The following is a 25,390-nucleotide window of genomic DNA, read 5'->3' as shown; positions in this document are numbered from 1 at the left end:
TACTATGCAAAGCATCATCCAACCCACCCTGCTGTACTGCTCACCCTGTTTTTACACAATGCTAACCATCACCTGCAAAAAATAAACTCACTAAATCACACATATTGCCTCCAAGATATTAGTCTCCCACACCCAGCCTATCAGACATAAATGACAGAGCCATCAAAACACCTAGCACACACACAATAGCAGCTGACACAGACCACACCCTGAGTCAATTTTCACATTACTCACATCTGGATACAGAGCACTGAACTGGACTAAAGCCTTTTTCAAAAATGTTTTGTCCCGCCCATGCTGAACAAACTGTAATGCTGCATTTACCACGCCAGTTTTGCTTTGTACTTTTCATATTGATGTGTCTATGTTGGTGTCTTAATGTGATGTGTTTTTGTTTTTATTTTGAGGGATGGGATATATGTTACTTGTTATATCGTCATATGCTGTGTGGATGGGATACTGTATATGACATATTGGTGGATGGGATATGTGTTACAATTACATGTTTCTGTATATGCACACAATACACACACACACACACACACACACACACACACACACACACACACACACACACACACACACATAGCAAACACACCCTGAGCAAACACACACAGCAAACTTCTATCAACCACAATATACTGTACATCCTGTACTGCATTGACACAATAAGTTGACAGCGTCGTGGAGTTTCTAAGAGGGTGTGAGCTTGTGTGGCATGAAGCCTTCCACATCTCATGCCTTGGTCCCAGCCAAGCCCGTTGCTGGGCTGCGGGCTGCTGGGCTGCTTGTTTCATGCTGTTCCAATCCAGTCCATTTCCTGATGCTCTGACCAGAATGTTACATCCACCTAGGCAAGTCAGCATGGCTTCCATTTGAATCTCTTAAGCCTGGTGTTTGTATGTGAGTGTGTGTGTGTGTGTGTGTGTGTGTGTGTGTGTGTGTGTGTGTGTGTGTGTCAATGTATGTCAGTGTGAGTTTCGTGTCTAATCTCAAAGCACCCATTACGGAATTGGCCTGCTTAAAAACACACCGGTTTCGATGCAGCAGGCACTGTCGGTCGCATTGTAAAAGCCCTCTCAATTTCCACCGCAATTACACTGCCAGTGACCCTGACCGGCGTATTTACATCGAGACGGAAAACAATCTATGGCTAAGCACGGGGTCGAGCGCTTGGGGCAGGGCAAGGTTAAGAAGACACACAGTTCTATTACCACTTTTCACAGATCTGGCTTTTTCCTCACACAACGCTGCTCTTAGAAGCCAGCCTACTGGAAAACACAGCCTTTCTCACCATGAATTCTCCCTTTTCCCTTGTATCTCCATTTAGGATTCAGCTCTGCAGGGTTCAGAGACAGCGCAAGCCTCTGCAATGTGGTGCACCATGGGGGTGCAGTCTTTTGTAGAGGAACATTTGGGTGCAGCAAAGTCCTATCATCACGGAGAGTCACAGAACAGAAGCTGGAAGGTTGGGAAACAATGTCATTGGCACACTGGGGGTGGGAGAGGAGGAGGAGGAGGAGGAGGAGGAGGAGAGGGGGAGGAAGAACAGTGTGTGGGGGCATAGCGTGATGTGGCACTGCCAGAGCCAGATGGATGCTCGTGGTGGTTAAATCTGCACACACCCCCCCCCCCAAACGGAGAGCGGGAGGTAGGGAGGGGTGCGAAGCTCGGCCGGCGGCGCGACGCTCGGGCTCACTGGCCTGTCCTTGCCCAGGGCTCGTGGCTCAGTGGCCGTTCACAGCTTAATCGCCATGTGTGACAGTGTCACCAGATCGTCACACACACCCTGTGGTGCCCGTCATTAAAGTTTTTGTTTAAAACACACACGCACACACAGATGTACACACAAACACACGCACGCACATGCACATACTGTACACACACATGCTCACACACACAAACACACACACATGCTCACACACACAAAAACAACCTTACACAAAAAAACACACACACACACACACAGACACACACACACACTCCAACAATTTCGAAATGCAAATGAGCCACCCAGGGCTTTGGGTTGTCCCCTGCTGGTGCTGTTTGTGTTGATGAGGGGGGAGCCCTTTGTGCCCACCCCCCTCCAGGGTGCCTCTGCTTCACACCCATGAGCCTCTTTTGACAATGTCTTCTTCACACTGCTGCGTGCACGCTGATGTGCAGACTTATCCAGTATTTTATTAAACACACGATGACTGGAGTACTCTCACAAGCTAATCTGGTGCCGCTTATTTCAAAGCCACAGATAATTGTCTTGTGTGTTGCAGACTCTCTGGTTAAACCCCTCTCAGCTCTCACTTTAAGCTGGAAACAATGGACAGTAGCTGTACCATCTATTTTTGAAATTAACCCAACCTAATCTTGGTTCACGTAAGGCGAAGTACAGTGAAAATGTAAGTACATTAAAATTGGTTCCTCAGTAGTTTATATTGGTAGTTGTAGCATATAAAGTTCAGCGTCTAAAAGAAGTTGACTGGTTTGAGTGGCAAAACAAGCTCGGCTCCTGTGTGTCTGGAGGGAGGTGACAGAGCTGTGGAGGGGAGTGTGATCTGGGAGGTTTCTCAAAGTGTTACCTACACTGTCAACATCTGAACTACCTGGTGCGGTAGAGTGGAGGTGAGTCTTTGTTAGGGTGTGCATGAGCGTGACTGTGATTGCAGATGTGAGAATGTATTCTATGTGAAAGAAATGTCACACTCTTAAGAACAAAGAGACACACACACACACACACACAATCTCATTGTCAAACACACATTCTCACTGTCAAACTAATACTGGCAAACAGCCACACAAACACACACACACTCTCACATTGCCAAACTCAGTGAAAGTGTTTCCAAACACAACAAAGGTGCTATTGCCGTCCCCTGTTGTTTATAGTGGAGCTTTAGAGATCTCAGCTCCCTTGTCGTGGATCCCACGTCTTCACCAGAGACTGATAAACACAAACCGTGTCACAACGGAGCGAGAAAGCCAGCACCACTTCTAGGTAACAATGCTGTTGCCTGGCAACCAGCCCACCAGCAGGCGCTAACCTGTTGAGTGAATGTTTGATGTGTTCTTAGGCTCCCTGTTCTGCCAGTCGGAGCAGCTGACGGCTGAAACTATGCTAAGACAGAGCTGCTTTGAAAGCGGATGAGAAGGCCTGTGATTCCTTAAGCCGACATGGGACTGGGTAATGTCACTGCACATGTGCTGGATAGATGGAGGAGAGAGGATGGAACCTACCATACAGTGTTTACTCTAGATCCCATTCCAATGCATGGAGCATGAGGGGAGAGAACACAGCTAAATGAGTTGGATGGCCGTAGAAGAGAAAAGTGAGGAACAAAAGAAATTCAACATCTTTCTTTTCTTTTCTTTTTTGCACATGCTGGTGCAGTATTTCTACCCATGACATGCAGTTTATAGAAAAAGAAAACTTTCATTTCATTCTTCTCCTTCTTTCTCTTTTGCCTCATTCTCTATTTTTCCATCTTGATCATTGTGTGCCATACTCATGCTTTTAGATGACCACAGTCCAGTTCTCTCTACAAGCATGGGGAAAGAAAAGAGAGAGAAAAAGCATTCCCCAGGCGCATGCATTCAGTGTGCAATACTTACTGTAGAGCACGAGTGGAGAAGATGAGGCTTATGGATGAGAGTATAGAAGTCATATTAATCCCCCCCCCCCTCCCAGGGCAGAGCAGCCACTCTAGCCCTATAAGACATGATTGCTATGCGAGGGGATTGGGGGGGGGGCTCAGAGAAATGGGCTTAGCCAGGATACTGGGCATGCAGGCCATTGATCCTTCCTGCCTTGTGCCTTTTCGCTCTAATGATGCTGCCAGTCTGTTGCGTGCAGTGTGAAGGGTGAGGTTGATTCCGAGACGTTTCGGGCCCACTCAAGCCCTTCATCAGTCTGATGAAGGGCTTGAGTGGGCCCGAAACGTCACGGTAAATAAACTATAACTTGGGAGCATATACTGGTGTTGCGGACTTTTTTCCCCTCTCTCTCATCGTAAGTGTTTTGTCCAGCACCCAGGATTAGATCGGGATGTGCGTGCGTTTTTCCCTCTTTATATTGAGGTTGATTCCAACACACACACGCACACACACACACACCCATAAGAGAGAGAGAGAGAGAGAGAGAGAGAGAGAGAGAGAGAGACACTATTTGTAATGCGTGCCACCGAAACAGGAAAAAGGTTTTGAATGGCTCCACGGGGACCTGGCTATTCTCTAGTGCACTCTGCCTGTGCTGACGGTTGCATAACATATGGAGCTCCCATCAGAGTGTGTAGCACTGCCACAGAGCGGGACACAGAGTGACAGAGCCATACTCCAAATGAAGACCTGTGACGAGCTTTACGAGATCTGTGTCATGTGTGTTAATGTGTGTGACACCTCAGAGATACAGTACTTTGATGATGATCACAGTGTACTGAATCTGCCATTTGAAAGTACCTCAAACACGGCCCTGTAAACATAATCTCTGAAGCACACACCTCGGGACATGATTGAAGTGAACCAGATGGGTGCTTGTGTGTGTGTGTGTGTATTCAGTGGCAAGGGAATGTACGTAGGTGACAAAGTGTGTGTTGGTGTACAGTATGTGTGTGTGTGTGTGTGTGTGTGTGTGTGTGTGTGTGTGTGTGTGTGTGTGTGTGTGTGTGTGTGTGTGTGTAGTGTGTGTAGATGTGTGTAGGTGTGCGTGTGTGTGTGTGTGTGTTTTGCTCAAGGAAGAGAGAAATGCCTGTGTGGCACATCATCCAGTGACAGGGGAATATAGGTGACCTAAGTATGTCAGCCCAACCACCTAATGCATTCTATTCACCTGAGCCTGTATTTGGCTGCCAGCACCCATATTGGCCAGTCAGAATCTATTAGGTAAGCCATCTTTAGAGTGACACGGAGAGCATGTATGACAAGAGGCCACCTCCATTAAGGCATACCGCCGCAGCCCTCCATTTCCTCTGTAACCTAGGCAACAACGAAGTGACAGGTGTGCAAGGCTCAAGGCTAAACATGGACGACACAATGCCATTGGCAATACAACACAATGTATGCTTTTAGTAACTAACAACTTCATTTACACACTATTTACACTCTGAGCCAGTCTAAGTAGGAACACAAACTGGGCTAAATGAAAAATGTAGAATGCAATGGCAGCATTTGCATGAATGGAAAAGGATAGACGCCACTGCTTCATCATCGTTATTCAATGTTACGTCCTACTACAGTTAGAGCATGATCACTGGCTTCCACTCGGAGCTCTGTTGAAGTTGGGATGAAATGAGTGTGACCAGACAAAAAAAGCATTTCTGTATAACAGCACAGAGGGAGAGATGGGTAATTGAGCTGGGATTCTGGAAGAGCACAGTCTGTGGTCAGAGAGCCTGAAGGGCTGATGAAAGTAATGAAAGCACAGAGTCAGGTCTGGTTGAATATCAAAACTTGCCCAGTTTTTCTCTCTCTCTCTCTCTCTCTCTCTCTCTCTCTCTCTCTCTTTAATTTCATTAGATGTGTAATTCAATTAAACATACTCCCTGTCTGGACACCGTGACTAGTACACAAACATTAGTTTCATGTTCGCACTTCATTCTCTCTCTTGGAGTCTTTTGCTCTCTATCATCTCAAAGGCACGCACACGTACGCACCCACACACACACACACACACACACACACACACACACACACACACACACACACACAAACACACACACACACACACACACACATATACACACACTCTTGCGGGAGAGGCAACATACAACACATAAACAATGCAAACTGACAGCTAATCCAAAAGCAATGTTTTTTGTTTTGTTTTTTTTTATTTTCAGAATAATTCAGAATAAAACCGAAGCTCAGATTCCACAGATGTAGTACTGAACGCAAATGACTCCCTTACTGTCTGAATATACAGATTTTAATTAGATGCCGATCCCTCCGAGACAAATCCCTCCTGGTTTACATCTCAGACGGACCAAAGGGAAGCTGGATGTGATGTGTTTGAACTGCCTCTACTCTGGAATATAGACCAGCACACACACACACACACACACACACACACACACACACACACACTGAGCACTTCAAAGCCAGACCTCATAGCTCGGTCAAGTTTTCCATAGAAGATACATCCCGAAATCTCTAATGGGCCAAATATAGCAGGCTGGCCCAGTTCATATGTTTCAAAAAAAAAGAAAACTATAACTTCACTTCGCATGCTTGTGGGAATACCAGGTCCTGTTTTTTTTCCCAAAACATCTTGGTTGAACCCTAACAAGGTGCACACCCCGACAAAGCTCTTGTCTGATTCGTCTCACAGGATTACATCCATTCCAATTTCAGGAACATGAGTCAGTCTCCTCACAGGAGCCCTCTGTCTGCCCAGAACGCTGATGCATGGAGCTCTCAGCTCTCAGCTCCAGAATAGCTCTCTCCCGTCCCACCACTGTGTGCAGGGATTGATCTCGGCCTTGTCTCTGTGCGTGGAGCAGACTGTTCTGTGTCAATGTTTGCATAGAGACGCAAAACCCACACACACACACACACACACAACACCCCCCACCCCCATTCCCGACTGAATCCGCTGGGAGTATTGAAGTTAGTGGCTGCACTTTGGCGGTGCCCTGGAAGACTTATTTGAAGACCGTGTCTTCCTGTCTGGGTCGATTAATTTCATGTGTGCATGTCCTCGTACTAAGGATCGGCCATTAGTGCAGAGAAGGAAAAGTTGCATGCAAGCATTTAGGGGAGAAGACCGTTGATTTACACATCTTCCATCGTACACATCTTCCATCTCTCTATCTATTTATCTACAGTATCTCTGTCTCAGTCTCCTTTGCTCTGCCTTTGTGTGTCTGATTCGTTGCCAGACAGGCTTTGTCTGCGTCTACTCGAGTGTTCCCAGCCCAAGGTTGCGCTGGAGTAGGCCAAACAATGTCAGCCCAGATCCCTCCTCCGACTGACTGCAGACAAACAGGTCATGTTGTTGTCACACAGCTGTCCCCATCCACTCCACCACACAGCTCTGAAGCTCCGTGGAGCATGCTTGTGTCTTGCTGTCTACCACTGCTTACATGCAACCTTGCACGCTTGCATGACTCTGTGTATGTGCTTGTGTGTGTGTGTATGTGTGTGTGTGTGTGTGTGTGTGTGCCTGCGTGTGTGTGGGTGTGGGTGTGTGTGTGTGTGCGTGTGCGTGTGTGTGTGTGTGTGTGCCTGCGTGTGTGTGGGTGTGGGTGTGGGTGTGTGTGTTTGTGTTTCTGAAGGATTGGCGTGTGACTTAGGTAAGAGACAAGCCTTTACCACTCTGATTGAGTTCTAACCTTGTAACCTTAACCTGTTTTTCTTCATATTAGTGCCTGCTTGTTTAATTTCCTTCGTCCAGCCGTCAGCTATCACATTAGCTTTGCAGGAAGAGGGTTTTCACAAGTCATCAGCAGGACCTTTTTAACTCGCTTATATTTCATGTCAAAGGACATGCCTTTTTTTCTGGACATGCAAGCCGGTTATTTACAATACCTACATAAATCTGCCGAGGCAGCTGTGTAATTAACTAGACTTTCCAAAGCTATGACATGTGGCCAGCAATCCTGACACCCAGCCAGCTTAATTATCGACCAACTCGCTAAATCTGACCTTTTCGTGACCCTGCTGTGTCGTCACTAGACTTGAGACCCCTGCAAGTGACCTTTGTAACACCCAGAGGGTGTGTCCAGCATGAGCGGGGTGAGGACATAAGCAGATGGAGGGAGACTTTAGCAGCTATGGAATGAGAAGTCACACAGTGCATTACATGGGTGCAATGCACTGCACTGCACATGCAGACTACAAATAGATTCTAAAAGGGAACACAACGGAAGAAGACACTTACCTGCAACATAACCACAAACACAATAAGCAAGCTAGACCTTCCATTTCACATATAGAAACATGCATGCATGCAAGCATATACACACACACACACACACACACACACACACACACACAAACACACACAGTTTAGTAATAGTGTCTAAAGCATATTTTCTCAGCATTAACGATGGCAGTTACAACAGGCAAAATAAGTTTTATTATTGCCATAGTTTGGCGTCTAGCTTCAACACAATACGCACTACTACTGGCCAACAACACACACACACACACACACACACACACACACACACACACACATACACACACACATGCACGCACACACACAGACAATATCATACACTCTTTACAAATCATATGCACACTCTTTTCTTCAACTCATCCATTTCAATTTTCAATTCAATTCAAGGTTGCTTTATTAGCATGACCGTAAGTACAGTGTTGCCAAAGCACAATTAAAACAGCATAACAATTAGAACATTGACATTTACTTAATAATGTGTGTACCTTCACTGCAGCCACACAATAGACTCATTGATATCTGGGGAAGGCTGTCTCTACGCAACATCAATAGAAAGGACTGAACAATTAATGTGGCAGGCGAAACACTTTCACCAGACTTCAATACACGCCTCGCCTCTCATAATATCTCAGGTAATATAATATCCCCTCCCGCAAGCCATGGTGTCCCCTTGTGCAGGACTGAAGTGCCAATCTGATCTCAGATGCAGAGGAGATGCAGAGGTCCCCATGGCCTCTAGCCTCTGCTTCTGAATGTGAATAGGATGTATTGTGAGTAAATAAGAAAGACTTGCCAGCCAAACACTTCTGTGCAGCCTGTTGTCCATCCTGTTTTTGAGTCTGTGTCTGCCTTTCCGGAAATGTTGCCATCTTTGCTGCTGTGGGGTCAGATTGCCAAGTGTGCTCTGGAAATTCACAATTAAAAAAAAAACTTAGTCCAGTATTTCTTTTGAAATTGAAATGAAGTTGTATGGACTGGACTATGTTTTTTTTTTTTTTTTCGCGGAAATTTTAATTTCAGAATTTCAGAGCACTAATCAATCTTCTCCAACAGCAACAAAGATGGCAACGTTCGAAAAATACTTTGAAATTCATTCTGGACTCTCTATCCGACCACATAAAGACCACCGGGATACTTCAGTTTGGCTTTAGGGACCCTCTACTCACTACCACGTAAGTGCAATGTTGTTTGGAACTGTAGAGGTATAAAATAGCGTTTTGTAAGCGTCAAAATAATATGCCCTTCTCACTTCCGGCTAACGAAGCTTTGACTAAAAGCGGTAACATGAACTTTCCCAAAACACATCGAATGACATGATTTGGATGTCAACTCAACGTATGTACTCCCAATCATCCGTAAATCGATCTAAAGTGCATTTTACTCCGGATAATTCCTTTAAGAAATGAAGAGATGCCCTTCATTTGCGTTACCATGTAATCTGTTAGTGTTCAAAAAGGCTCTGATCACATAGAGGAATAAATCAAATCTTACAAAGCTCTGTTTTGTTTTCTGCATACGTGACTGCCATAGTGTTGTCTTTGCACTGTTTCACCTTTGAAGTTAATTACATGGATTTGAATGCATTTGTCCGAGTGCTAAGTTATGTAAGTTTGTACATATTACTCACTGATGCTTGTTTCCATGCCCGCGTGAATTAAGAATGTGATAAATATACACTCCTTGTTGTCTGTTAATCTCACTGACTGCTGTTAACAGGCAATTACTTTAATAACCGTGTTAATTTGCATGGCTCCATGCATCAATGCAAATGTATCCTGTGTATCCAGAGGCTGTCTTTTATTAGAATGTGATATTATTTGTCACATTATTTATGTCATTATGGAACACAAAACACAAAGCAACTAGCCCTAGGAAATCTACAAGGACAGCAGAGCGGAAGCCACTGATATCCCTCAAAACCACAACCACAGCTTTATGTAACCGGCGTAATGAAATACGTCTATAAACACGTAAACAAACTTTTTTTTTTTTGGCATGGCAACTTCCACGTCAGTAATTTCAAAGTGAGATTATTCACATCAGTTGGCCAGAGTGTTTTACAAAGTGAGTGACTCACTATTATTGATTCTGGCTGTGGGGCAAATGTCCCCCACTGCAACACGCACACTTACACAACACTGGAGCATCCTGCGCTGTAACACACTCACACACCACATGGAAACCTCCGCCACTGTAGCACACACACTCTGTAACACACTGACATACACACTACACTAGAGCAGCCTGCACTGTACTCCATCACACTACACTAGAGCAGCCTGCACTATACTCCATCATACTACATACTACACTAGAGCAGCCTGCACTGTACTCCATCACACTACACTAGAGCAGCCTGCACTGTACTCCATCACACTACACTAGAGCAGCCTGGAATCATACTACACTAGAGCAGCCTGCACTGTACTCCATCATACTACATACTACACTAGAGCAGCCTGCACTGTACTCCATCATCCTACACTAGAGCAGCCTGCACTGTACTCCATCATACTACACTAGAGCAGCCTGCACTGTACTCCATCACACTACACTAGAGCAGCCTGCACTGTACTCCATCACACTACACACTCCACTAGAGCAGCCTGCACTGTACTCCATCATACTACATACTACACTAGAGCAGCCTGCACTGTACTCCATCACACTACACTAGAGCAGCCTGCACTGTACTCCATCACACTACACTAGAGCAGCCTGCACTGTACTCCATCACACTACACACTACACTAGAGCAGCCTGCACTGTACTCCATCATACTACATACTACACTACAGCAGCCTGCACTGTACTCCATCACACTACACTAGAGCAGCCTGCACTGTACTCCATCACACTACACTAGAGAAGCCTGCACTGTACTCCATCACACTACACACTACACTAGAGCAGCCTGCACTGTACTCTATCATACTACATACTACACTAGAGCAGCCTGCACTGTACTCCATCATACTACATACTACACTAGAGCAGCCTACACTGTACTCCATCACACTACACTAGAGCAGCCTGCACTGTACTCCATCACACTACACTAGAGCAGCCTGCACTGTACTCCATCATACTATATACTACACTAGAGCAGCCTGCACTGTACTCCATCACACTACACTAGAGCAGCCTGCACTGTACTCCATCATACTACACACTACACTAGAGCAGCCTGAGAGCATTCTACATTCTCACAACCATAATTTGCTCTGATAGTCGATTGCTACCGGGGCTTTTCTCTGGGGCTTGTATTTCAACATTCCTGCAACTCTATTTGACCGTTGCACCCAACCCCCGTCTTTCAGAACGCACAATGCCCTTGTGGATCCATGCAAACATTTATCATGGGTATACACCACTAACTAGCGGTCACTCAACACCAGTTCTACCATTGGACCATTGGACCATAGACCATTGGAGTGAAGAGTGGTACTTGAGGGACAAAGAGAAATGTGCCTGCGTCGAGAGAGGAATCCAGCTGGAAGAATGGAGCACGCAGGCTTGTAGTGAGCAGCAGCAGTGTAGCAGCGTGGGACATCCAAATGCATGACAGTGGAGCGCCATCCCTTCACTGGATTTAGACAACTGCTGACACAACAGTGGCTGTTTTTGTTTTGAGTTAGGCATGTGTGTGCATGTGAGAGTGTGCAAGAGGGAGTCGAGCAAAAGGAGAGAGAGAGAGAGAGAAAGAGAGAGAGACAGAAAGAGAGAGGGAGAGTGAGAAAAAGAGAGAGAGAAAGTGTGTGCTCTGGATAGTCAGCACTTTGAATGGTCTACATCAGGACACACATGAGCTGAGTCGACACCTTAGCCAGGCCTGGACTCACCACTCCTCTTTCTACCCATCCCTTCCATCTCCCTCCATCTTTACATCCCTCCCTCCCTCTCTGCATCCCTCCATCTCTCCCTCTCTCCATCCCTTCATCTCTCCCTCCCTCCATGCTAATCCTGTTGTGCCGAAACAGAGAACCGGAGCAGAACACAGTGAATTTGGGGTCAGAGGTTACTCTATGAGGCCCCTACTGCTGTAGTATTATTATTCATGCATTTTTATCCAATTGCAGGGCCAGTCTACCTGGAGCAACTTGGGTTAATTAATGCCTTGCTCAAGGGCACAACGATTACAGCCCGGAATCGAACCCATGACTTCTATTTAGGGTTGCAAAGGGGCGGAAAATTTCCGGTAAATTTCCGGAAACTTACCGGAAACTTTCCATGGGAAGTTAAGCTGGGGAATTTTGGAAATATTCCAAATTAGAAACTTTCATGGAATTAAAGGAAATTATGTGAATTAATGGGAATTTACGGGAATTAACTGGGAATTTTTAGTAACTCCTACTGTTTCATATACAGACATTAACATTTTTGTTTTTACAGAAAAGCGATATGATTTGTTTGTTCATATTTTCACTTAGCATACAAAGATAGCTAACATGCTAGCGGGAATCCCATTCTCTGCCTATGGTTTACTAGCGTGCTAAACTAGCAACACTGAAACCACTGAACTGCCCAAGATACACCACGCCACTCAACAACAAAATCCAATTGGTTGGAACATTGACTGACAACCAGTTTGTTCAGTTAGAATCCCAGAAAATTATAAAACAAATAAAAATATAATGACAACATACCACCCCAACCAAACCTTATAGATTATGTAAATTATATATAAGTTGTCAAGCTTTATCAGACAGATTAATCGTCCCATTACAGTTTATGCAAAATGACGTACACCCATTTGAATGAAGACTCTGTTTGCAAACTTCCACTAGTTATTCCCACATGAGATGACATTTTCACTGGGAATTTATTTTCCCCATGCACATGAACGCATCATAGGTTTCCTTTATGTCTAGTAGCCTATGCTGATTGCTGTGTGCATGGGATTGACGTATGTGCAGGGTAGAAATTTGACTGAAATTGCATTAAATCAGGTTGTTTTAACTAATATTATGCTGCAAGATGGGGTTTTGTCCACTACATTTAAGTTCCCTGTTATAGACTAACTTGCCATATTAAAAATTCCCAGTTTATTCCCATTAATTCCCGTTTATTCCTGTTAATTTCCGTATATTCCCGTTAATTTCCATGGAAAGTTTCCAACTTGGAAAATTGGAAATTTTGCAACCCTACTTCTATTGTTCTGTGGCTGTTGCACAGGGCTGCGTTTCCCATCCAACTACGGAGGTTAGCTTTTTACTGACATGGTACGTTCAACTAACCATCATCTAAGTTACGACTGTTTTCGAAAACCGTCATACTAACATAGTACTTTGTCAGTTTGAACCATTATAGTTTCCAAACTTCAGTAGTCTGGACTAAGGCGGTTAATGACGTATAGTGGACTATACACGTGTACTGTCACACCTGCAAATAACAGTTTAGCTATAACAGACACTTAATGATGACTACCATAGTTTCATCTGTTTTTTTTTATTATTCAGGACCATCAAGTTAATTAATTTGTTCATATACAGTAGGCTGATCTTGTAAATTAAATTTTAAATTTGAATTAACTTTTAAACATGTGTCATTTCAATGTGCTGGTGAAACAGTTAATATGTGCTGTGTGGTATGTATTGGTATCTGCAGGTGTGTGACTTTGACTTGTGTGCAGTGCACGTTGCTACAAATTTACTTTTAAATAATAGGCCTACATTTTCTGCTTAAGGCATTTAAAAATATGCTTGTATGGTCGTTAGAAGTCTAAAATAACCTGAAACCTGGATGCATTTATAAAAATACATTTGCACACAAATAACTGACATCAGTGACATCTTCAACACGAAATTAGCCTATTGATTCAATGATAATCAATAGGCTAATTTGTCCAAGTCAGCTCCCGCCACAAATTGAATCCAATTCTGTGGGAAACACTGCTACTGTGCTCTTGGGCACTTCGAATGCTGCAGAAATTTTCTTGTACCCTTCCCCAGATCTGTGTCTTCACACAACTCTGTCTCGCAGGTGTTACGAGAACATCAAATGATATGAAATGGTGCAACATAACATACAAAGGCCATAGAGAAGCGGTGACGGTGCATAACAACTTAATTTAATGAATGATAGTGGTTTGACATAAACGGAGCATGGTGGTACTAAAGCAACCAAAACAGAACAGAAAGGAAACCCTGACCACACATATCTTAAGGGGAAAAATGGATCTTGCCTGACTCCCAACCAGAAACAAAAGACATGGTTTGTTGTGAGTCTTCCGGGTCCGCTTACTGCTGTGCTGAACTAAACCTAAACTAAATAACGTGAAAACCCATAACCAAATACCACCTGCTCTAAATATGAATTAACTAAAGACAACAAAGATCAATCCCATACGGGGAACGTGCTTGGGGAACAAAATGACTAAATCTACATGAAAGGCTAAACAAAGAACGTGACGTGCCAGCGAGGCACCATGAAGCTGCCCTGCGTCTCCCGACGGGAGCGGATGCGAAGTGAATGCGAGAGAGAGCGCCCAGACGTCAAACAGGGCGTCCTTATAGACGTTGCCCAACCCACAATCAGCACTTGGCGGGACGCAAGATGGCCTGTAGGGGGACAGAAGGAACAGCAGGAGTGTAAACGCAACAAAGTAGCGCAGCAGCTCAAACACTGTTCAGTTTGCCCTCAATAGCGTAACACAGGTCTACGGACAATTCTCTCGACCTTGTGGCTTGGTTTTCACTCTGACATACACCATCAACTGTGAGACCTTATATAAAGAGATCCTCTTCTAATAATGTCCAGTGAATTAATGTAGGCACAGGTGGACTCCAATCAAGCATCTTAAGGACCATTGATAGAAGTAGGATGCACCAGAGCTCAATGACAAGTGTCATAACAAGAGGTGTGAATACTTATGTAAATGGAATATTTCAGTCTTTTATTTTTTTATATACAATTACAAAACACTCCAAACACTTGCTTTTTTGTGGGGTGTTGGAGTATTGTGTGTAGATTGATGAAAAAGAATAAATAATTGAATCCATTTTAAGATGAGTCTGAAACTCAACAAAATGTGGAAAAAGTGAAGCGCTGTGAATACTTTCCATATGCACTGTACGTAAGTTGCACCACCATAGTTCAAACTACTGTCAAATTTTGGGAAACAGTTGTGTCGTACTTGCATAGTTCCAACCATGTAAGTTGCTAACATAGTTGCTAACTATGCTTTTGGGAAACGCACCCCATGTAAGTTGCTAACGTAGTTGCTAACTATGCTTTTGGGAAACGCACCCCAGTCCCTTAGCCACTACACTATCACTGCCCCTCCCTCCCCCAATGGCGTCAGGGTCTGAGCAGTGGTGCTGAGGTGAGATCCAGTGATGCTGAGTGGGGACTCAACTCACTTCCTGTGTGGCCTGACCCATCAGGACCCTTCGGCCGTCCAGCCATCTGCCTGCAACAGGATCACATGTCATGATCACCATGGCTACCATGGGCTGATTTTAGGATAGGCAAATGCCCTGGACGCCCCAGGCTCAGGTTAAAGCCTTGGCCAGAGTGTCGGATGAATAATCTCCCGGCATTGGCTGCCCGTTTGTGGTACAGGCTGATTGTCCCTGACCTCAGAATCCCAGTGAAGAAGGAGTCAAGCCAGATATCTTTATGTTTTCATCCTGATATGTTATTACATTGATATTTAACAGTGGATTTTTGTCAGAGGACAGAGGAAGTGTAAATGTCAAGGCTTCCTTAGATAGCCATATTGTTTTAGATGTCTTTGTGTAATCTCTCTCTCTCTTTCTTTCTATCTCTCTATGAATGTTTGGCATTCATGATAAAATTTTATGTTTATGTTTTGCATGGGGCAGTGCTGTAACCGTGGTGTTGATGAATTAGCCCGTCTTTCAACCATAATTCACACAATGACACAAGTATTATGAAGTACACAATGAAGTATTATTTATGCAACTCTGCATACAGAATCTGCACCACTAAAGCATGCAACAATGTAAAACACAATTACCCACACCAGAAGGGGGCATTTAAGGGATAGACATATCATGTCACCAATTTTGCTCTGAAATGAAGATGTATTTATATATAGCAGCCTGCCGGATAAAGCCATCCTGCAGAACGGTCTTTGCTCTACACCCAGAAAAGCTCTGAGAAAACTTAAATAAACATTTTTTAAGCTGCTTACAGCAACGATGTGCCTCTACACCATCCAATTCCCTCTCCCTCTCTCTCTCACCTTCCTCTACTCCAACTCTCACACACTCTGGTGAAACCGCTGAACAGCAACAGAGAGAACGACTCGAGCAGTCGACACATCCCACAAACCTTATCAATAATGCAAGAGGCCTGTCTAATCCTTTCCTTACTTTACACACTTGCACAAACAATGTGGAGCACAAACTCCTAAAAATTCCCTCAAAGTGGAGAAATGGGAGAGGATTTAAAAAAGAAAAACTAGGGAAACTGCAGTGTGAGCTACAGGATGCCAGAAGGGGCCATGGAGGATGAGGAGGGTTTATTACACCACAGCACTGACTGATTGCTACTGTTTGAACATGATCACAAGTCCACCCAAACGTCAGAACATTCTGCCCCAGCGAACAGAGAGAATGTGAGAGAGAGAGAGAGAGAGAGAGAGAGAGAGTAACAGATGTGAGCATCTGCTTTGTTCTAACATGAGGGTTTTATTAATGCTGGTAATTCAAATAGGCTTTTTGAAGTGAAAAGATCTCATGTAAAACCACTACATGCATGACGCTGCTTTGAAGCGCAGATGTTCTTGTCTTCCACCTTAACCTGTGCTTAAGGTGAGACAAACCAACATGTGCCTTATATGAACCTCATGTTATGGAGCTAGAAGTGTCTGTATTAATACCTAGAGTGGGGAGAGTCCACACACACACACACACACACACACACATACACACTTCTACAAGAGGCTCCAGCATCCCCGAGAGGTGAAATCACAAAGCATGAAAACTCATCGTGCCACATGATTATTTGGGGCATCAAAGCAGTGACCATCTAAAAAAAGTGGCAGAGCCCGATCTGCTGAGTAATACAGCAAAGTGTCACAGTCGCTTGCTGGATGACCTGCGCCGTCTCCACATGCTACCAGGGCACTGACTTCTCTTTAATGCCCCTACGCCCCGCAATTGATATGAGCTGGCAGCCCAGCACTCCCTCAGAAAAAGACACTAATATAAGACACTACCATGAACACTCCCTCCCTCTTCTTTTCTCCCTTCCTCCCTCACTCACTCCATCCCTGCCTCCCTCCTCTCATACTCCTCCACTCTCTCTCATCCTGTCTTTCTGTTCCTCTTCAGCACGTTATCTTGTGGAGGGACAGTGAACAAGCTTCACAATGGAAAAAGGTGTCCCCACTCAGAGGAGTGCGGATGCTACACAGAACAACAGCCGCCAGCCTGTCAGCCTGTCTGCCTTTCTCCACCACTAGTTCTAATGGACAAGAGTACATAATTAATATCACTTCACATTCTCATCCTCCTAATGGGTAAGAGTTCTATTATTAATCACAGCCTGCAAAACTCTGTATTTTGTGCTCCTCGTTGTGCACAAGAACAAGACGTGTATGAGAAGACAATTAAATTAAATGGTTGTGCATACTGTATACATTTATTTATACATCTACACACACACACACACACACACACACACACACACACCTACACACACACACACATCTACACACACACACACACACACAAACATGGTCATTGCATTCGTGTGCTAGCAGCCTAGCATATGACTCACATTTATGTGATTCATAAAAAAGCCTTCACAAATCCATCTTAGCGCAGATCCCAGTAATGCCCTGGCTGCACGGAAGGCACCCCTGCTCTCCTCTGGGCCTGCTCTCCTCTCCTCTCTTCTGCTCTCCTCTCCCCTGCTCTCCTCTCCTCTGCTCTCATCTCCCCTGCTCTCCTCTCCTCTCCCCCCTCCTCTCCCCCTGCCTCCTCTCCTCTCCCCTGCTCTCCTCACCTCCCCTGCTCTCTTCTCCCCTGCTCTCCTCTCCTCTGCTCTCCCCTGCTCTCCTCTCCCCTGCTCTCCTCTGCTCTCCTCTTCTCCCCTGCTCTCTTCTCCTCTGCTCTCCTCTCTTCTCCCCTGCTCTCCTCTCCCCTGCTCTCCTCTCCTCTCCTCTCCCCTCCTCCTCTCCCTCTCCTCTCCTCTCCCCTGCTCTCCTCTCCCCTGCTCTCTTCTCCTCTGCTCTCTTCTCCTCTGCTCTCCTCTCTTCTCCCCTGCTCTCCTCTCCCCTGCTCTCCTCTCCTCTCCCCTCCTCTCCTCTCCCCCCTCTCTCCTCTCCTCTGCTCTCCCCTGCTCTCCTCTCCTCTCCCCCTGCTCTCCTCTCCTCTCCCCTGCTCTCCTCTCCTCTCCTCTCTTCTGCTCTTCTCTGGGCCTGCGACTCAGGGAGCGGGGAGCATAACACACACTCCAACAGGAGGACGCCAGCAAAGGCCATTCCCTCCTTTACACCAGAGACCAGGGACAAGCAAGTGTGTGTGAGTATGTATATGGGGGCTGGGGTTGTGAATGTCTATCACACGTGTCTGTTATCTTCAGTGATGCTTTTCTTTGCGTGAATCTGTGTTCTGTGTGTGAGTATCCTATATGTCATTGGCCTGCTTGGCCAGTGTATTTGTATAGTTTTAATCTGTATGTGTGTGTGTGTGTGTGTGTGTGTGTGTGTGTGTGTGTGTGTGTGTGTGTGTGTGAGAGAGAGAGAGAGAGTCTGTATGTGCTTGCCAGTCAATAATCAATGCTTTCTGTGTAATATGTAACTCACTGCATCTGACCCGCATTGTACAGACAAGCACACTTATTTCATCAGATTTGAACTCTCAACCTCGGACATGGGAGGCCGAGAGAAGCTCTGACCTATGGGTGCCTGTGTCTGTCACCAACATGTCTCTGTGTCTGTCAGCAGCATGTCTTTCAAGGTGTTGGGTAGTCAGGATTACTCATTGCTAAGCGCTGTACCTGCTGGATAGCAGTATACTCACGGCCCTACACCCCACTCTTAATCCGGGTCACGGCACCAATTTAACCTGTGTTGTGAGGGTAACAAGGAAGCTCAAATTCATCCAGCCTGTGGCTACTAGGATATCTTTTCAGGTATCGGAAAGTGAGGTTTACACACAACACAGCAGTGTACCCACACAACATTACCATTTACACATACCTGCACAAACTCTGTGACATTAACATTTCCACATACCTGCCCCAACTCTGTGACCCTCAGTGTCTGTGACTGAGACTCTACTTTCCAAGAGTTTAAGTATAAGTATATATACTCTTTTGATCCCATGAGGGAAATTTGGTCTCTGCATTTATCCCAATCCGTGAATTAGTGAAACACACTCAGCACACAGTGAGGTGAAGCACACACTAATCCCGGCGCAGTGAGCTGCCTGCAACAACAGCGGCGCTCGGGGAGCAGTGAGGGGTTAGGTGCCTTGCTCAAAGGCACTTCAGCCGTGCCTACTGGTCGGGGTTCGAACCGGCAACCCTCCGCTTACTAGTCCGAAGCGCTAACCAGTAGGCCACGGCTGCACAGTCATACTTGTGTGTGTGTGGGGGTCTTTGAGCGTGTGTGTGTGAGTGTGTGTTTTGTGTGTGTGTGTGTGTGTGTGTGTGTGTGTGTGTGTGTGTGTGTGTGTAAGAGAGAGAGAGACAAAGAGAGAGAGAGATAGAGAGTGTGTGTATGTGTGTTTGTGGGGGGTGGCTTTGTGTGTGTGTGTGTGTGTGTGTGAGAGAGAGAGAGTGTGTGTGTGTGTGTGCATGTGTTTGCCCTGTTCTTTCAGTGCTTGACTGGCCTTAACAGCGCTGGCTGGCCCGTGCAGTGTTGAGAAACGTGCTGTTTACCTCAAAGATGACTGTTAATCCTCTGACTCAGCCACGTAGTGTACACGTAAACACAGGTCCAGCTACACTGGACTTATCCCTCTGCCTCACACACAATGCTTCTTTATTTATTTATTAACATTTTGCCCACCGCTCAGAGGGTAGTCTTCCTGAGCTGCTTATTTGGGAGGGATGCTGTAGCACGCCTGATGGGAGGAAGATAGCTGGGCTCCCCTTATCTGGTTTGCGTTGGCATCTGACACTCCAACTCACAGCTGTGCCAAGCTATGCCCTCAGGCTTTTTCCAGATTTATATTAGATTATAAAATGGGGCAAAAAATGAAATAAATATTGTGGGTAGTTGCATCACGGACAAAGCTTTTGCTCTTTATCCTCTCCCGTTAAATATTAATAGGTCAAACTGCTTTCTTACAAAGCACTCAGAACACCCTTGTGACAGCTGTTCAACAAGTGGTCATAGGATCAGAGAGCTTTAATCCTCAAAAGCATCCCATGGAAGACATTTTGTTCCCTAAAACCAATAAGTTGGTTTCTAATTGTAACTGATAAGAAACTTCAGAAAGAGGCAGATGCAAGATAATGGACTGGCAGGTTCAGAAGATATGAAATTTCCACTGGGGCCTATGACCAATCACTCATTCAGAGCACACTAGGCTCGACTTTTGACCTTTTACAAGGTATTATCAGATCACCAAAACGAAACTGAAGTTTCACTAGCTTCTCATGGTTATAAGAAATCTGAGCATAACTGTTTGTTGTGAGCTTCAGATGGCATTCTCTCTCGTGCATACCTAGGGTTGCCAACTTCCTCGGCCCCAAATGAGGGACACTTTCAGAGAAAACTTTTCAAAGAAAACCGTTTTATATTATTCAAATGATAATAATAACAAAGTAATTTTGTTTTAAAATATTAATTTCTTAAGAAACACTACCGATTTGATGCTGTTTAACTTTATAAATGGTGCACTGCCACTTCACGAGCATCAACAGGTAGGCCTATTCGTAATATTTTGCCAGCTTCATTCAAATATAACCTATGGCTAGTCCACAAACTCTAACATTGTTTGTTTGTTATAGCACAATATTAACAATGATAAGCATACTATGAATTTGGTATAAACAACCTTCATTTCTTTGGAAATAGAAACATGTAATGACATGAAGCTAGCTAGATAGTTTCTGTTTGCAATTAAAAGTGAATTATGAACCTGGTATTAAAAGTGAATTATGAACTGGGTAACTCTGCAATCTCCTCTAGCGTTGTTTTTGTTGTCCTCATGATTTTCTTTTAAACATTTCTTATATTAAAAAGGAGAAATCAATTATCAACAATGACAAGCCAGTTGGAACCTGCCACTCTCTCTCCATCTCATGCGTGCTCAGACGTTCCCAATTAAAACAAGTAGCATAATGTTCAAGTTAGATCTGCTGCATAATAGAGACTAAGAGAGGACCCAAAAAGTATCATCCTTATGTACGATGCTGTTGGTGCATTTTCACGTTGTAAACGTTCTCTAAGAAGAGTGAAAAGCAGTTTGCAGTAAAGCTACTCTAGCTAAATTGTGGTGCCCCCTCTGTCCCTTGGTGCCCTACATGCCAGATGCGTCTTGTGGTAGCCTACTATTGGCCATTGACGACTTGACAAGGCCGATGAGGCTTTGATTGACATTCAGAACTGGAGCTCTCCCTGACGGGACAAACCAAAATCACCCAAAATATGTAATGTCCTGGACAATTCGGGTCAGTTGGCAACCCTATGTCAGAGAAACATACAGATCGAAGAAAACGAAGGAGAATGAGAATCTGCCTCTTGAAAGAAACCGAGGTCTGGCTGGAAAGAGAAGAGTAAAGAAGGGAACCAGCTTGGCAGGCCTCAGTACATCGATTAAGTTCACTTACAACTTCGATGTTCTTCAGTCAACGGTTGCTTTGCCACTGTTGTTATTTGTCGGAGTTAGGTTCTGTAAACTTCAATTTCAGTGCTGCAGATGTAGGAGTACAGTAGCCTATTTGTTCGAACTGTATCACGAAACAGTTGCTTCCAGCAGCTGCGACGTGCTACCGACCAAACGGAAGTGGATTCTGCGTGACATCAGTAGGACAAATAGGGATGTTAACGTGCATATTCCTCTCAGACAAAACAGTGCCTCTCTTGTCTTCCCAGGTACAGCTGAATGTGTTATTTCTGCCTTTTACAATCTGGGGCCATTTTACGCGGTCTCATTCCTTTAAAAATGTTCTAGTAGGCAAACTTTTTTTAGGCAAACTTTTATTTTCGCCTTAGGTCTGCATCAGGTGATACAGTATGTTATTGTGTTCAATGCCTATATGTCTCATGATCAGAATTCCGGCTGATGGCAAGTTGTGAAATAGCCAAAAAACGGCGTTGTATATGGGAGGATATCGTGTAGCCTACTGGAAACAAAGCGGTGTTTTTTTTCTTACTAATTGCCAATGCGGTAAGTTAGGCTACAACTACATGTTTAGTTGAAAAAGCGTAATATATCGTGGAACATGCTCTCTCTCTCTCTCTCTCTCTCTCTCTCTCTCTCTCTCTCTCTCTCTCTCACACACACACACACACACACACACACTAAGCCGTTAATATTTTACTAGTCCCAATACTCCGCCATCCTAACATTTTATTACATAACTACATAGGCCTAACCCACATAGAGATAGAGGGAACCGTAATTGCACTCTAGACAGTCATCTCAGATGGATCAGATTACTATTGTCAAGTCAGTAAAACTGCACTGCTGCGTAATCCGTGACACCTGTGTGTAATATTTTGGAGAATTCCAATGCAATGGGGATTTCATAATAATTAAAAAATATTGTCAATAAAAGTTTACGCGTTAAAAAAATACTGTAGAATTGGAAGAGCGTGCGTTCAGTGACTGATAACCTGCTCCAGCTCAAGACAAATGTCACCTGTTACGCACAAAATAAAAATGTGCAAAACTTTGCCGCGATATGGATCAGCGTACATCAATGAAAATAGTGACCTGATCCATCTGACAAATAAGGGGATTGTGAGTCAAAAGCCGAATTCAAACCAAACCGTTATCACGGACAGCAAAATGCGTTTTGAATGTATCACGTTTATCACGAACACATGGATGCATTTGATGGAGAACGTTCAAAATGTAACCCCCACTCACAGTCTCTTCGTATTTTGATAGAATGTACTATTTTCAAGAGGATATTCAATAAAAAGTCGTTTGCTGTGTCTGCTACATGTAATGTAAATGTTGTGTCCTTTATTGTACTACTTCCATTATTGGTCAGGTAACAACGTAGGCTATTACCTGGCAGTTTCTGTTGCTTAGTGTAATTGTTTTGTTTTAAGGAAGAGGCACTTTAAATGTTTGAATGAGGTATGTAAGCTACACAACACACATGGGCATTTCTAAAAAAAACCTCATACTTACCTAAAAATTCTCATTTTGACCGTTTGATGCGCTATGTGTTCTTACCTCATCATAACTGCTATTTCCCAGGCGAAGAATCCCCAAACTGCTACAGAATGCAGCCTTTTCCGAGTCATCTCCAAGCTTGAGTTGTACCGCTATACACCCCGGAAAGCCTCTGCTCTCTTCGCCTCTTGGGGTGTCAGGACTTCAGAACCCCGGACAGCGCTCCAGCGGTTTTCGCCACAATCCAAGAAGCGGCAGGTTGGTTGAGCTCGGTGAACACAGAGACATATCAGATCTGGAATTCCACATATTCTAAAAAACTGACGCGCACATCATCAGTCGCTGTCATAAACGTGGCATCGATGACTGAAAGGGATGTACTCAACAAGCCTACTGACTTGGGAAAGAGAACATCCGCGGGATTGATTACATGAAGCAGCTTGAGCGTCTCTTTACATTCAGAAACATTTGAACGGTGTTTAGCAGCGAGGCATCATAAGCCCGCCCCAGATGCGCGTCTGAATGACAGAACATTCCTCCACTCCCTTGGTAAATAAGCAAGAACCAATGTATCTTAAATTAGACAACCACTTAGATTGCAGATGCATTTCCATGTCACCCGTTGAAAAAGCACTAGGCCTACGTTAAATTTGTGAGCAGATAATATTAACGGTCGTAACAGATGTGTTAAGTCGGTAAATAAAGCACATTATCTTGTGGTTCCTCAACCTTAAAATATTTCCGGTCGATTAAACTCGCGCACAAATAATTTAGTTCACATATTTTTTCTAAGCTAGCGGGGCATTATTGACCTATTGCGCTATGTGTACCCTTTTAGCTATTATGTGAAAGATGCATTATAACAGAAATAATTTATGCTATTTAACAAACTGACGTTTTTTTTTCTCATAAGTAAGCACGTCTATCTATTAAGGAGCCCCAGAGGCGTCATTGCAAGATTTTTTGCATATCGAGAGAACCTGCGCTCTCGATTTAGTTAAATGAGCACACGATTTAGTAAAATGAGCACGTTTTCTCCATATACAACAAAAACAATCTCTATGAGAACTCCCGTGCTCCCTAATATCACTGAAGGAGTATGATATGGCCTAAGTTGGTAGGGGCCGGTGTGAGAGACAATCTACGCAAATATTTATCAGACGCGCTCTGTTCCCAGAACTGTGGTGGTCCGAGCGCCATCCGGGACTCTGCAATCAGCCGATAAGCCTGACGGGCACACTCACAAACAGTTCACCCTGCCAAGCTTCCTTTCATTTGCCTGGATAGTGCTGGCCAGGTATGTTTGGAATTCTCCTGATCATTTAAATGTCAGTATATTTTCACTGTACCTATATCGGACTCAAAAGACATGTTATGCGCTGGGTAACATGTTATGCGCTGCAACACCCAAGAAGCTTTAGAAATTGTAGGCTACCCTTGTGCAACTGTCACTGACTGTGTGACGTCTGCAGGTATAAGCAAATATTTATTGCTAAGGGTCAACTGACATACAGTATGTCACGACCACAAGTGCATTCGCTTCCATATGAAAATACCCACTGCACACCTAAATGCTCTGTGTGTGTGTGTATGTGTGTGTGTGTGTGTGTGTTGGGAGTGGGTTGGAGTTGCATGTCATGTAGCTAAGGTTACCTAGTGGTGTACTCTACGTGATACGCAGGACTGCACAGTATACCCACTTAAAAAGCACCATCTCAGTATACCCAAAATAGGCAAGGATATGTATTAACATTTGGGGTTGATCACAGTATACCCACTACAGCTACTACATCACAGTATATCCACTACAGCTAACTAGACTACACCACTGAGGTCACCCCCCACACACACACACACACACATACACACATACACTCAAACACACACACACACAGGGGTGGCTAAATCATTGTCTCACATTGCTTTTTTTTATCTTGAGAATGAATCATTGATACCGTCCTGAATATTGGTCTAGGCTTTGTCAGTAGGATTTCTGAGAGATGATATGCAATGATATCAAGCATGACTGCTGTGTGTAAGCAGATAACAACACTGTCACTCTGCTGTTAATCTGACCCAACACAGTTGCAACCCATAGTAATCCAAGTGTGTCCAAATTACTGTTTGATGAAGCTATCTCAATAATACAGTGGCCCACAGCACAAAGTGCAGCAAATCACTTCCACATGCAAAGATCACACAGTTTCATGTCTATTGACTCCAA

At 44.4% G+C, this 25,390-nt stretch overlaps 1 protein-coding gene across 3 annotated transcripts in view; it reads right to left on the bottom strand.

Moving 5' to 3' along the window:
* glra3 (glycine receptor, alpha 3) overlaps nt 1–23,674 on the bottom strand; it is a 68,613-nt gene extending 44,939 nt beyond the window's left edge. For all 3 annotated transcript variants that reach the window (XM_048242626.1, XM_048242612.1, XM_048242619.1), the window contains exon 1: nt 23,227–23,674. In XM_048242626.1, coding sequence (XP_048098583.1) covers nt 23,227–23,297 — 71 coding nt within the window. In that variant the 5' untranslated portion in view covers nt 23,298–23,674. The remainder of the gene's footprint in view (nt 1–23,226) is intronic.
* Nucleotides 23,675–25,390: the final 1,716 nt, after the last annotated feature.

The sequence above is a fragment of the Alosa alosa genome, chromosome 1 (genome assembly GCF_017589495.1).
Source record: "Alosa alosa isolate M-15738 ecotype Scorff River chromosome 1, AALO_Geno_1.1, whole genome shotgun sequence".
In the NCBI taxonomy this organism is placed as follows: domain Eukaryota; kingdom Metazoa; phylum Chordata; class Actinopteri; order Clupeiformes; family Clupeidae; genus Alosa; species Alosa alosa.
This window is presented reverse-complemented; position numbering and strand designations above follow the sequence as displayed.